This window comes from Rhinopithecus bieti, unplaced genomic scaffold (assembly GCF_001698545.2).
Source record: "Rhinopithecus bieti isolate Rb0 unplaced genomic scaffold, ASM169854v2 scaffold_62788, whole genome shotgun sequence".
Lineage (NCBI taxonomy): Eukaryota > Metazoa > Chordata > Mammalia > Primates > Cercopithecidae > Rhinopithecus > Rhinopithecus bieti.
In genome coordinates, this window is record NW_016823884.1 from 1,006,897 (window position 1) to 1,021,337 (window position 14,441).

At 35.1% G+C, this 14,441-nt stretch overlaps 1 protein-coding gene across 2 annotated transcripts in view; it reads left to right on the forward strand.

The window, feature by feature from the left end:
- The window catches only part of TLL1 (tolloid like 1), a 242,520-nt gene that overhangs the window by 220,632 nt on the left and 7,447 nt on the right, over window positions 1-14,441 (forward strand). The window contains exon 19 of one of the 2 annotated variants that reach the window (XM_017861965.1): window positions 10,166-10,379. In XM_017861965.1, coding sequence (XP_017717454.1) covers window positions 10,166-10,379 — 214 coding nt within the window. Of the gene's footprint in view, window positions 1-10,165; window positions 10,380-14,441 lie in introns of those variants that run through there. The other variant, XM_017861966.1, reaches the window with a different exon arrangement.

Below are 14,441 nucleotides of genomic sequence, written 5' to 3' on the forward strand. Positions count from 1 at the left end.
TGCTTGTTACTTGGTGCTTGCTAGTCTGGTGGTGAAGGCAAGGGGTTCTTTATTATTTCAGTACAGACTCCACCTTAGGCAGGCCCTGCATGTTCGGGTCTTGGTGTTGAGCTTTCTCAGTGATCCTTTTTCTTCTCTTCATGGCAGTGAAACTCTGTCTATATATCTTACGAGTCTTCCTTGGGAGAGAGTTTCTTTTCAGTCTCCTAGTGGTAGAAGATCTCTATGTTACTGGTATTTGATCCTGAATCCAGGACTTCCCCTAGGGGTAGTAGGTTTTGGTTTTGGTTTTATTTTGTTTTGTCTGTTTTGTTTTGACATTTCCTCTGCCTGCAGTGGCTCTGTACCTTTGTCATAGGGGTGGCAGGGTTTTCTGCTTCTCCTTCAGAGGCTTAAGGCTGTGTTTTCTGAAGAAGAAATACAATGAGGCTTCAGACTTTTCTCATGGCAGTGACCACTTCCCTTTCTCAAGCCTGAAACACAAAGGAAGGCACTCACCCACCTCCTGCTTTTTCCACAAATGTTCTGGTGAGCAGGAGATGGAGGTCCATGGAAAAGGATCTGCAAGGGTGTCCAAGCTCGCCTCGTGTCTGTAGTTTTCTCTTTCCCTCATCCACACGTGACGTTCACCAACCCATCACCAATTTTATCAGAATGCTTTTCAGCTGGCTGTATGATACCAACATCTCTTCCTCTTGTAGTCTGCCACTGTCACATCTTTCCTGGGAAGGGCCTGACATTCAGTAGACTTCAGACTACTGTGATTTCCATACTTTGGTGTGTTCAACCAATGTCGTGATTTTTTTTTTTTTTTTTTTTTTTTTACACTTTACATCATGGCTTTTTCTTGTTGTCAGGGTAGAAGCAAAACTAGTTCTAGCTTTCTATATCCAAGGCGAAGTAGAACTCCTAATATACCCCGGTTTTAAACATAGCAATACTCAATCCATTCTCAATTATATATCTTTCAGCTTGAAACATCCCATCTAACTCTAGGGCAATCTGTTCCTTCACAAATTGCAGGATTTATTTTTCTTGCCAATATTCAACTTGAGAATTAGGACATAAAACATGTCTGTTCAACCATGATCATACCTGCTGGTATCCTAAGAAGGTAATATTCAGAAGCAAAATGAGAGTTTTAGCGCAAGTATTAAACTTTATTTTAGGAATTGGAATTTGTGTTTTTTGTGGAAGTAGTTACAGTGTAAGCCAGGTTTTCTCAAATGCTAGCATGTGTCAGAATTACCTGGAAGGCTTGTGAAAACACACATTGCTGCCACACCAGAACTTCTGATTCATAGCATAATATTGATTGCCACCATCCTATCCCACGGATCATGTTCATATAAAACCCGACTCTCAAGAGCATCCTAAGAGCCAGGGTTAGTAGAAGGTGTGTCACAACAGGTTAGCCACCCACTCCAAGTAACATTTTGGTTCTATATTTTTTAACTCTTGCCATTTTCACATTATAATTGCTTTTGTTTCCCCGATTGCCTTTCTGCATGTAATGTAACTGTTATCTAGTGTTATCTACTTTAAAACTGAAATCACTCTTATTGCAAATATCAGCCAATAGGCATTTAGTGAACAATACTTTATAATAACAGTTCAAACCATTCAATCACCGACCCATGTACTTTGGCATTTATAAGACAGGAAATTTCATCAAGATGTTACAATGTGTAAAATAAAAGCATTTTGCCTGATTTCTTTAGGATCTTTAAATTTTTTTGTTTTTGTTTTGTTTTGTTTTTTGGAGATGGAGTCTTGCTCTGTCACCCAGGCTGGAGTGCAATGGTGCAATCTCAGCTCACTGCAACCTCCACTTCCGGAGTTCAAGCAATTCTCCTGCCTCGGCCTTCCAAGTAGCTGGAATTACAGGCGCCTGTCACCACACCTGGCTAATTTTTGTATTTTTGTAGAAATGGGGTTTTGCTATGTTGGCCAGGCTGGTCTCGAACTCCTGACCTCAGGAAATCTGCCCCCCTTAACCTCCCAAAGTGCTGAGATTACAGGAGTGAGCCACCATGCCCGGATAGATCTTTAATTTTTATGGAAGAATTTCAGCCAAAACTGAAATTTAGAAAACGAGTTCAATGAAACTTGAACAATTATAAAATATTTTAATCCTCTTAGGTCAAGAGCTCCTAGTAGATACTTGGTTACCAACTGGCTTCATTATGGGCAAGGGCAGGGATGAAAGGCAAAGAAGACATTTGGGTCCTTATGTTTACAGTGGAGCTTTCTTCACAATTCATGGATTGATATTCCTTTTTCTATAGGCAGGGTGGGAAAATAAGAAAGGAAGAATTTTTTTTCTTTTTTCAATTTATGTTTTCTAATTGACAGATAAAATTGCATGTATCTACCATGTACAATGTGATATGTTGAAGTACATATACATTGTTTAATAACTAAATTTAGCTAATTAATATATGTATTATTCATGTTTTGATCATATTTGTGGGGAAAAACACAACATTCACTGTCTTAGCATTTTTTTAAGAGTATAATGTATTATTAACTGTAAGTCACCATGTTGTATGATAGTTCTATTGAATTTATTCCTTCCATCTAACTGAAACTTTGTCTTTTTTACTTAAATCTACTCAACCCTTTCCCATCTCAACCACCCTAGCCTTTGGTCAACACCATTCAACTCTCTGCTTCTTTAAGTTTGATCATTTTAGATTCCACATGTAAGTGTGACCATGTAGTATTTATCTTTCTGTGCCTGGCTTATTTAACTTAACATAATGTCCTGCAGGTTCATCCAATTTGCTACCAATGACAAGGTTTCCTTCATTTAGTGACTGGATAGTACTCCACTGTGTATATATACTGCATTTTGTAATCCATTCATCCACTGATGGACACTTAGGTCCATTCCATATCTTGGCTATTGTGACTAGTGCTGTAGTGAACATGGGAGCAACAGACATTCCTTCCACATCCTGATTTCATTTATTTTTGATATAAACTCAGTAGTCGTGAAATTGCTGGATCTTAGGGCAATTCTATTTTTAACTTTTCAAATGGCTGTACTAATTTACATTCCCAACAACAGTATGCAAGGATTCCCTTTTTTCCATATCCTCACCAACACTTGTTATCTTTTGTGTTTATGATAATAGTCACTCTAGCAGATGTGGGGTGATATCTCATTTTGGTTTTGATTTGCATTTTCTGGATGGTTAGTGATGTTGAGCGTTTTTTTTCAAATACCTGTTGGTCATTTGTGTCTTTTCTTTTGAGGAATGTCTATTCAAGCCCTTTGCCCATAAATAGGTTTATTTGTTTCCTTGCTATTGAGTTGTTTGAATTCCTTTTATATTTTGGATATTAGCGTGGTATCAGATGTATGGTTCATAAATATTTTCTCCCATTCTGTAGGTTGTCTTTCCACTCTGTTGATTGCTCCCTTTCCTGTACAGAAGCTTTTTAGTTTGATGTAATCTCATTGTCTATTTTTGCTTTCTTTGTCTGTGTTTTTGGGGTGAAATCCAAAAAGTCATTGCCCAGACCAATGTCATGGAACTTTTCCCTATGTTTTCCTCTAGTAGTTTTCATAGTTTTGAATCTTATATTTACGTCTTTAATTCATTTAGAATTGATTTTTCAATGTAGTGTGATATATGGGTCTAATGTCATTCTTCTGCATTTGAATATTCAGTTTTCCCAACACGATAAGAGGGGACTATCCTTTCCCTATTGTGTGTTCTTGGCATCTTTGTCAAAAATCAGTTGGCTGTAAATGTGTGGATTTATTTCTGGGCTTACTATTCTGTTTTGTCAGTTTATGTGCCTGTTTTTATGCCAGTATTATGCTGCTTTGGTTACAATAGCTTTGTAGTATATTTTGAGGTCAGGTAGTAGGATGATTCTAACTTTGGTTTTTTTGTTTTTCAGTTTTTGTTTTGTTCAAGATTGGTTTGGCTATGCAGTCTTTTTGTGGTTCCATACACATTTCAGTGTTTTCTTTTTTTCTGTTCCTTTGAAAAAAATGTTATTTGTGTTTTGTTTCATCAATGTTTTATAGTTTTCAGTGTAGAGATTTCTACTTTCTGCGTTAAGTTTATTTCAAGGTATTATAATTTTTGGAGCTGTTGTAAATGGTATTGTTTTCTTGATTTCTTTTTCAGGTAGTTTATTGCTAGTAAATAAGAATGTGACTGATTTTTGCCTATTGATTTTATATCTTGCAACTTTATCAAATTTATTTATTACTTTCTAATAGGTTTTTGGTGGAGTCTTCAGAGTTTTCTCTGCCTGAGATTGTGTCATCTGCAAACAGGGATAATTTAACTCTTCTTCTTTTTTTCAATTTGGATGCCTTTTATTTCTATGGCCTAATTGCTCTGTCTAGGACCTTCGGTACTATACCGAATAGAAGTGGTGAGAGTGGGCATCATTGTCTTATTTCGGATCTTAGAGGAAAAGCTTTTAGCTTTTCTCAGTTGATTATGATGCTAGCTGTGGGTTTGTCATACATAGTCTTTATTGTGTTGTTGCACATTCTTTATATGCCTAATTTGTTGAGAGTTTTTTTTTTTTTTTTAACATGAAAGGACGTTGAATTTGCCAAATGTTTTTTTTTCTATTAATATGATCAGATCATTTTTGTCCTTCATTCTGTTAATGTCTTGCATCATGTTTATAGATCTGCATATGTTGAACGATACTTGCATCCTTGGGATGAATCGCACTTTATCATAGTGAATGATCTTTTCAATGTGCTGTTGAATTCGGTTTGCTAGTATTTTGTTGAAGGCTTTTCATCCATGTTCATTAGTGATACTGGTCTTCAGGCTTTTTGTTGCTGTTGTTGGGTAATTGTCTGGTTTTGGTATCAGGGTAACACAAGATTTCTACATGTTCCCTATTCAGTTTAGAAGCAAGGAAAAGAAAATTGTCACTGAAGACAATTTTATGAGATAATTTTTTAAATCATAGTTTATGAATTTTGAAAGCCTACTGTACTTTCTAACCCAAATTGTCCCGTAACTAGATATATGGTTTTGTCGAGTGACGTGTAGGTAGTGGCTGATAGGTATAAACAAGCCTTCTTTCACTGTGTCTGAGACCACAATTACTTTGGTTAATTTGGGTTATAAGACTATAATCTCAGAAAGACATTTAGATGATCTAGCAGTTATAGATAATAGGAATTACTATAAAATTCCTATGTTCCCTTTGTGCGATAGGAGCATTTGTGTGCATGGTGTTCATTTACCACATGTATATTCAGTTTACAGCATGATTATCTAAATCTAGTATATATTATTGTACATTAACATGAGAACTGAACTATCAGAGTCAGTTTATTGTAGATTTATATCGAGACTTAGGCATTATAATGCAGTTATTACGTTTTATGCACTGATCTAGTTATCTACTGCTGCATAGCAAAATAGCCCAAAACCTCATGGCTTAAAGCAAGCACTGTTATATCTCATAGTTTGAGGGAGTGGCATCAGTATTTAAGTAGTACTTTGCTGGTAATTTTTCTATTGCATGTGACATTGATTGATTCACCTGGGAGCATATCTGAAGGGTCGAGGTGATTGCAATTGTATGTCTGTCATCTTGATGTGGAGGGCTAAAAGCCTGACTCAGCCGGGACAACTATAGCACCCACACATGACCATTGCAACATGGCGGTCTCAAAGGAACCAGACTCTTTTCTGTCAGTCCTGGATCCCCAAAGTGTCCCAAGAGGCTGTGGAAGCCTCAGAAGCCCTTGAACATTATTTTGGAACATTCTGTTGGTAAAGCAAATCACTAAGGCTGCCAGGATTTGAGGGGGGGAAGAATTAGACTAGAAACACCCAGCCTTGCCTTCCCAATTTAGATTACTGACCTCCGCAGCTGTAGAAGAATAAATTTGTGTTGTTTTAAGGCATTGAGTTTGACAATCTGCTATAGCAGAGACACACAAAAGACACATTTGCTTTGTTTTTATTATGTGTGTGTGTGTTTATTTAATCATGAGGTACTGACTGCATGATTATAGCTTTAAAGTACAAAGAAATTGCAGTCACAAGTATCTGTTATCCCTGTTTTTATCCTGTCTTGGTTCTGAAAGACTCAACTGATCATTAAATTTGGGAGTACCTTTTTATATTTTGAATTAATGTTCATTCAAAACAAAATACTAACAAAGTTCTAGGTATCCAAGCATACTGCAATAAGCTAATGTGCTTATATCATTTTTAGTTGATTTATCATATCCTTGAGTTTTGCTAAATAACATACAGTTACAAATTATAGCTTTATATATGGGATATTTAAAAAACACAAACATCTACAACTGTTAAATAATTATCCATCATAAATCCATAAAAATATAGTTGATCACAGTTATAGAGGACTCATGGAGAAGAAAGGTTCTTTTGAATCAGGAGACTGAGGTTTGTACTCCATGATGCCATGTTTTTCCAGTGGCCTCTAATCCTTCAAATATTTTGTGGGAATCCAAATGCCAGTTTTACCAAAACAGGAAAAGGTGAAAGATGGCTGGGACTAGGGACCTCTAAAGCTTATGTTACAGTTGCTCAAATTGCAACAGTGTCTTTAATTCTTTTAGTTTAAATGTTCACCCTTGCTAAATTTTATTTCTGCATTAAGTGCTATCATTTTATTATCTTGTCCTTTGTGAATATATGCAGTTACTCTGTAAGGTCCCATTCTTTAGCCATCGCCTGTATTTTCAATAAAAGAACCTCTACAGATGTTCATATGAGTGAACAGCGTCTGGAAGCCTGGCCAGGGGCCAGCCAGGTAATTAGTCTTGCTTGGGTGTTCCAGAAATAAAGTTATTATTTCCACAGCCTATATCGAGAGTTCAATTTTATTTCTTTTGAATTGGACTCCTTAATCTCTTAGCTTGCTTGTCTTGTGGGAAATGCATTAGGATTTCTGACTAGGGCCCATGGTTAGTCACTTTTTTTTTTTTTTTTTTTTGGCCTTTCTAAAACCTAGATTAGTAACCCTAAAATTATAGAAATATAATCATGGAATGAGTATGCTTTAAAGTTTTTTAATACCCAAACACTTATAAAGTTTTCAACACTTAAGAAAAATATTTAAGTCTACCAAAGGAAGGTAGTGTTAGAGTGGAAATCTGAGTTCCTTACAGCTTTATACATTCAGCCTTGCCAGCTATCCTGTCTCCATTGTGAACTTACAGGGCTTTTCGGGAACCTAAGTAGTGTCTTCTGGGGACATTTCTGTGGCATTGGTTCCTGGTGGCTGGAAATGTGCACATTCTTTATTATTTAGATATTGAGATTCATGATTTGGCTTCTGTTGTAGAATAAAGCGATAAATGACATATCACGCCTTATCATTATGAACTCTGAAAAATATTTTAGAAGGTTTTCCTCTCCAAAGAGTTCCTATAATACATTTCTGTGGCCTGGAAATATTTTCTGTTGATGTAAAGTCACTGTGTGTGGAAGGTTCTCTGTGTGGGTATCTCTACTATACAAGGGGCAGGCTTCCAAGATCTCGGCCTGTGAGTTAGTCACACCTTTGCTTGTGTGTGGTGGAGCTTTCAGTTCAGGCTGATTTCTGGAAAAGGACCACCCAGCCTTGGCATTTGACCTAACAAGTTGCTACCTATTCCAAAAAGAAAATTCATTAATACCTTAATGAATGAGAGTTGTTTGCATCACTAGAGTATATGTCACTATGGAACCTTTGACTAATGTGACTCTTAGAGACTCTGTCTGATTCCATTAGTAATTTGATAAAGAGCTGTAGCCAGTTGGCACCAGACCAGCTGTCACTATGGCCCCCAGCCCACCAGCTCAATGCCACTTTGTGTGGAGTTGCTCGGTTCTGTTAAACAGATGTTATGATTTAGGCTAGACATCCTGCATTTCATTAGGAAGAAAAATATCACCTATTTATCTCACTCATTCAGTCTTCAATGGACCAATCAATGGACTGAACATGTGTGGTCTGTAAATTCTGATCCCAGCTTTAACCACTACTTATAGCAAATACTTTAGAATGCCACGACCTCCAACTTTCTTAAAATACTCTCTTCTACACAGCAGGTTTCCCTGGTTATCTGATCTGTATATTTACAGATAAATGACTTTAAATCACAATCGAAAGAGATACTTGCTCAACATGCAGTGGTTTTTAGATATTCTTTTCCTGAACCAATGTTTTTCCTCTTGAAATTACATTATATTTATAATTCAGAAGCTTAGTTTCATATTTAATAAAGAACTCTAGGTGCGGTTAAGCCAATTTTCTCATAGTGGTTTCCTATCAATTACAAACCGATGTTAGGAATGTATACATGTACACAATGGTAATAGGAGCAGACTGCTATTTCATGAGAGGCAGAAAATGAGATTTAGTAGGCCCTGTCTGTAGAATTTTCATACTTGAGGTTGGCCATAAAGGTCAGCTAGGTTTTTGGGTAAATACATTGACAGATTTACGCAGACATCCACATACTTATTCAGAATCTTCTGCATCCCATGCAATGTGTGTACTCCACTGGGTTACAGAGATTAACAAGTGACACATTCCTTCAGTTATCGCCTGCTTTGCGTGTTGTGCTTCAGGATAGATAGACTCTACTGACGTCTCCTTGTTCACTGTATTTCCCTGCTCTGTCTTCTCCTTCCAATGAGATGCTTTGTGGTATGTTCTGTCTTTTTGTACTAGCCAGTGTCTTTCTTCAAATGAAGTAAGCATTCCTTTTCATCCATAATGATTATAATGAACAATTACTCTAATGCTTGTTGGTTATAATATGTTTTATTTCTACTTTTTAAGTAGAGTGCAGTGGAAAGAGACAAAAGAGAGATCAGCTTTTTTTCCCCCTTTTCTTTCTTCTTTTAAGTAACTCCATTTCTTTCTTCTACTCCCTAGTTAACATGAATTGTTTCTTTCATTTCTTTCCTCATTCCTCCGAAGTCAGAAGTGATAGTGGGTGATGTAGTGTGGTATGGAATAGATAGTGGGTTCACACTGAGACAGAGCAATTTTTAGTCTTTTTTTTTTTTTTTTGATATGTCTTCAAATAGAATGAATATTATGATCACTTCACCAAAACTGTATCAAATAAAATAAGTTTATTAAAAGTTTATGTGCCAATATTTAGTTGGAGAGATTATAGCAAATCAACAAAGTTTGAAATGTATTTCATACTTTTTCATGTTTATTTTCTTTATATTATTTTGGTTTTATTCTATAGACTTAAGTAGGAATCACAGCTTTATTTCTTCAATGTATGATGGTTTTTCTGGGGAAAGAAAAGATTCTTTGGAAATGGAAAATAATCTGTAATTTATGTAATTATTAATAGTTTGGACAATGTTATTTTCAGTCCATCTCAATTAAACTTTGCTTTGTGATCTACAGTGTGCTATACATTTAATTATTTTTTTTATTTTAAATTTGCTAAGTCACACAGATGAAAATTATGACACAGGTAAATTAGAATAGTTTTTAAATGTCATAAATAAGAGCCAAGCATTCAAACTCTCCAAGATGTCCAATATTAAAATAAGTGTACCATCTACATGAAAAGTAAATTAAAAATATTCTAGCATTAAGTATTATCAGTGTTTGCTAATGACAGGGTTTGTAAGAGCTAACTAAAGAAATACATAGTGAAAGTTATTCTCCTTTCATTTATACTATGAAGATTTGTTGCATTTAAGTTGTGTAAAAGTATGATAATACTTTATTGAGTTTAGTTTAAGTGCCCAAGGGTAGGATAATGTCCAATGGGTTCTATGATTATCAAACCCAGAAAGAACCAATCTTTTAATATGATTGCTTGAAATTTTCTGATGAATCTTTTGGATTAAATTCAAAATAAAATACCATTTTTAAATAATCTGTTTAAATTCTGAGATTGAATTGCAATAGTAGCCAAATAGCCAAATAGTAGAATTTTAATAGCCAAATAGTGGAATTTCATATGAAGTTATTACATTGCTTTTCTCATTGTGTCTTTTCAGATATTACATATTTTATTGATTTCACATCTTTCTCAATAATGCTCTAAATGTATTAAATTATGAGTATGCCGTAAATATATTTTATTAATATGTATTTCTGTCCCCAAAATTATCCCATTTTGAGTGATGTTTTTTTAAAAAAAATTTATTTCTTCTTTTAAAAAAAGGCATTTAGTGAATTTGAGATTGAGCAGCATCAAGAATGTGCTTATGACCACTTAGAAGTATTTGATGGAGAAACAGAAAAGTCACCAATTCTTGGACGACTATGTGGCAACAAGATACCAGATCCCCTTGTGGCTACTGGAAATAAAATGTTTGTTCGGTTTGTTTCTGATGCATCTGTTCAAAGAAAAGGCTTTCAAGCCACACATTCTACAGGTCAGCAAATTCGAGTCGTGTTTCTCTTTTTTGGACTAAGATCCAGGTTTCTCTTCTGGTGAATTTGGTTCAATAATAGTATTGTAAATAAATCTCCAAGCGTATAGCAGATGAAATTTCATTGAAGCACTTTGTGAAATATTTGCAGAACCACGCAGCATCCTACCTAAAGATCTTTGCAGTTCTTGAGCATTTAGGAAGACCCAATAGCTTTTGCCNTATTCCATTATCCAAGATTATTTCATTCTAGTATATTTTATTATGAGCATTCGATTTATACTGAAGTCTGTGATAAAGATATTGCCAGGATAGTAATCTGATTAATAATAGTAATCATATGTCTTCTATCAATAATACAAATTAATTACTTCTATGATTAATGTAAATATTACACATGAGGAAAATCTTACACAGACCAGAGAAATGTCATGCTAATGAGAGATTTTCCACACATTTGGCATTTACTCTTTCAATATTTTTCTTATAATTTGTCACCTAATGAAGGGGTGGAAAAATAAAATCCTATTATTTAATCAATGTTTCGCTGATAGCACAGAGTTCATCACATTTTGGAAAATATCGTCATCATAGGTTCCAAAAATGTAGTGTGAAAATGTGCTGTCACTGTTTAAATAATTGATGATATAGTATTTTAAGATTATCTATTTTTTTTCTTATTTATTTTATAAAACTTACTTTTATGCTGTCTCTTTTTACCCCTTGTAAGCGGGATAACTGAGGTTCTATTATGTCCCAGTGTGTTGGTACATCTGGGTTCCTGCTACAAGTGAACCCTTAGCTAGCAGGAAACTTTTGAAAAGATCTCAGTTTTCTCATCTGTAAAATAATAATCCCAAGGTTACTTACAGCAGTAAAACTCCATAACTCCCTAATTTGCATGACTTCTTCCCATGCACGCCATTTGCAGTGTTTGTATTATCATGAAATTTTATCTTAATGGAGGTCATGTATTATGATCCAATGGTAGAGAATGCACTGGGCATTTTAGTCTTACACACTTACTTTACATAGATTGAATCCTCAAAAGAACTGTGTGACATAGATACTATCATCCTCATTTTGCAGATGAAGCCAGTGAAAATCTGGACGATTAATTTGCAGTTTCTAAAGTAGTGTCAAAGCCTGGGTTTTATTCTAATTCTGATTGTCTCCAAAGATAATGTACTTCCTACTATAGTAATATTTTCTCATGTAAAACTTTTGGATTAGGAAGAAAATGAATATAAAACTATCATTCTTATTAGGTGAAGATTGAATGCTTCTTTATAGAAATATTAAGCAAATCTCTTCAAAATATGTAAGTGACTAGGCTCAATTTATTTCCCTGTTTCATTCACAACCATTCAGATACCATGTGAGGAACCCCAATCACAATTTGTTAGGCAAAACAGGCCATGGATATTCTTTAAGCCTGTCCTGTCATTTGAGAAATGAGAAATTTAAGGCTAAAAAATTTAATGGTAACTGAAATAGCACAAGAAGTTAGTAACAGTTGAAATTAGAGTCCCAACTTCCCTACTCCTGTTCCTTAATTATTCTGAGAATTTTTGATATTACTTGTTTTTTCAGCAATTTTCTGGTAGACCTCTTTTTTTCTATTACTTTCTGGTAATCATACATGTTGAAATACTCTTATTTAAGTCTGCTTTTATTTCTCCTCAAAGTCTCTTTAACAGGTTCATTTATTCTACTCTTTCACCAAATATTTATTTTGCATCTGCTTTGGACAATGTAAATGTGTGGGAATTTTTAAGACAAGTGAAGGAATTCCTGTCTATTGACAGCTTACAGTCTGATAAGTTAAACTTATGATTTTCAGTTTATCTTTCAATTTCTGCTGACAAGACAGCCAAGTCCAGTACCATATCTGTCAGCCTTTGCTACACGTATAAAGCATTTATTCATTATTTTCTGTCTTCTAGAATATGGATGGCTATTTTTGATGGATCCTTTAAGTATATAGTTTCATATGCTTAGATAAATTTATATTTTTGTATACAACTTTAATTTTATGCACAAGAGAAATTTCTAACACTATGAATTTTAAAACTAGGTGATTAGAAATGTAATATGTAATTATGGCTGCTTTTCTTTAGAAGTTAAAAAAACAAGTCCACGGAAAATGGACTTAATTGAAAAGAGTTCTTTTTTCCTCTGACAGTTTGCTCAAATTCGAATTCCAAATTTATTTTAATAGGTAACAAATGGTATTCCTCCAGCCTTAAATAACTTAATTAAAGGAAGCAAATCTTTAGTTTAAAAAAAAAAAAAATCCTGTGTCTTAGTTCTAAGAGGATATGGCTACAAAACAGAAAATGGGAGAAACATGGAGAGAAAATAATTTTTAAAATAAAAGTATTGTCTCTTGAGACTTCTTTTCTGTAATATAAAACATCATATTCTGTGTCAATGACGTTTAAAAATAAAGTAATATATTATTAAACTCTTTGGAAAGGAAATTATTTTGATCTAAATCAATTAAACTGGATTGCTCACTGAAAGCATTTATAGGTCAAATTACAAGATTTCTCCTGGAGTTTAATACTTTACCAGCAAATAAACAAACCTGTCTTTCCAAATTAAAATGAAGTTCACCATAGACTTCTCTTCCCTCCTTGTTACCTTTCCTATTCAGCTTCATTTTCCATTTCTCCGAATTCTGTAAGAACTGCTTTGGCAGCTGTTCTTTAGATGATATAAAAATGCTATTGCCAACATGGTAAATAACTGGTTTTATATTTTTCTGACTTGGTAAATTAATAGATAGTTGTTTTTTTTTTTTTTTTTTTGAGACGGGTCTCGCTCTGTCGCCCAGGCTGGAGGCAGTGGTATGATTTTTCCTCACCGCCAGCTCCGCCTTCCGGGTTCACGCCATTCTCCTGCCTCAGCCTCCCGAGTAGCTGGGACTACAGGCGCTAGTTTTTTGTATTTTTAGTAGAGATGGGGTTTCACCGTATTAGCCAGGATGGTCTCGATCTCCTGACCTCGTGATCCGCCCGTCTCGGCCTCCCAAAGTGCTGGGATTACAGGCTTGAGCCACCGTGCCCGGCCGAATAGATAGTTTTGATGAAAATGTGTTCACCGTATTTAAAAGTCATCTTTTAAAGTGACCTATTACAATAAAGGACCTATTGACCATTGCTTGAATGGCCAGGAGGATTCTGGAAAACACCCAGAAGCAATTGCCCTCAGGCTGCCTATTGTATTCTGGAATTTTCTCAGGGCATATTATAGGTTGGTGCAACAGTAATTACAGTTTGATAAAAATCACACCTCTTTTGCATATAGCATTCAAATGTTCATTTCATTCTTTACAAATTCATCCTGTGGACTAAATTATGTTATGGTGTGTGTGTGTGTGTGAGTGAATGATGGTTAGAACATTAATTCCTGTGGACTGAATTATGTCATAGGGTGTGTGTGTGTGTGTATGTGTGTGTGTGTGTGTGTGTGTCACGGTTAGAAATTAATTCCAGGTTTATTAGTTTGAGCAGTGATCCACAGAAATGAGGGTGTGCACTGCAATAGATAAAAGAAAACGGACGCCAAAACGGGGGGCGCGGGACTTCCTGTTGTCCTTAAATGCAGTTTAAGGCATTTGTTTTAAATGTAGGTCGTTTTCTAGAAGTTTTAAAAAAGTCCCATAAAGACACCTTCCTGTGATTTTCAGATTCATAAAGCCTCTATGAAGTCATTTTTCCTCTTCTGTTTAATTTCTTTAATTCTTCCTTGATTTTTGTTCCAAGTTGTGGCTGGCAGAGTGTTGCTTCTTCTGGATCCTGGTCTTTGTAATGCTGCCTTATATCTGTGAGGCAGGCACACAAAAGGCTGCTTGCACCAGCTCTCCAGGTCCTCCCCTGCTGCTCTTCCTGGGCTGTGGAATAAAAGTAATGCAAGTGCTGAAGCTAGTTTAAAAGCTGAAAACAAAATATATCAGTCAATTCTCAAACTTGCAGAAGAGGTAGAATTTTAAAAAATCTGTAAATGAGATTACACTGATTTACATATTTATATGTTGAATTCAGAAATATTTTCACAAAA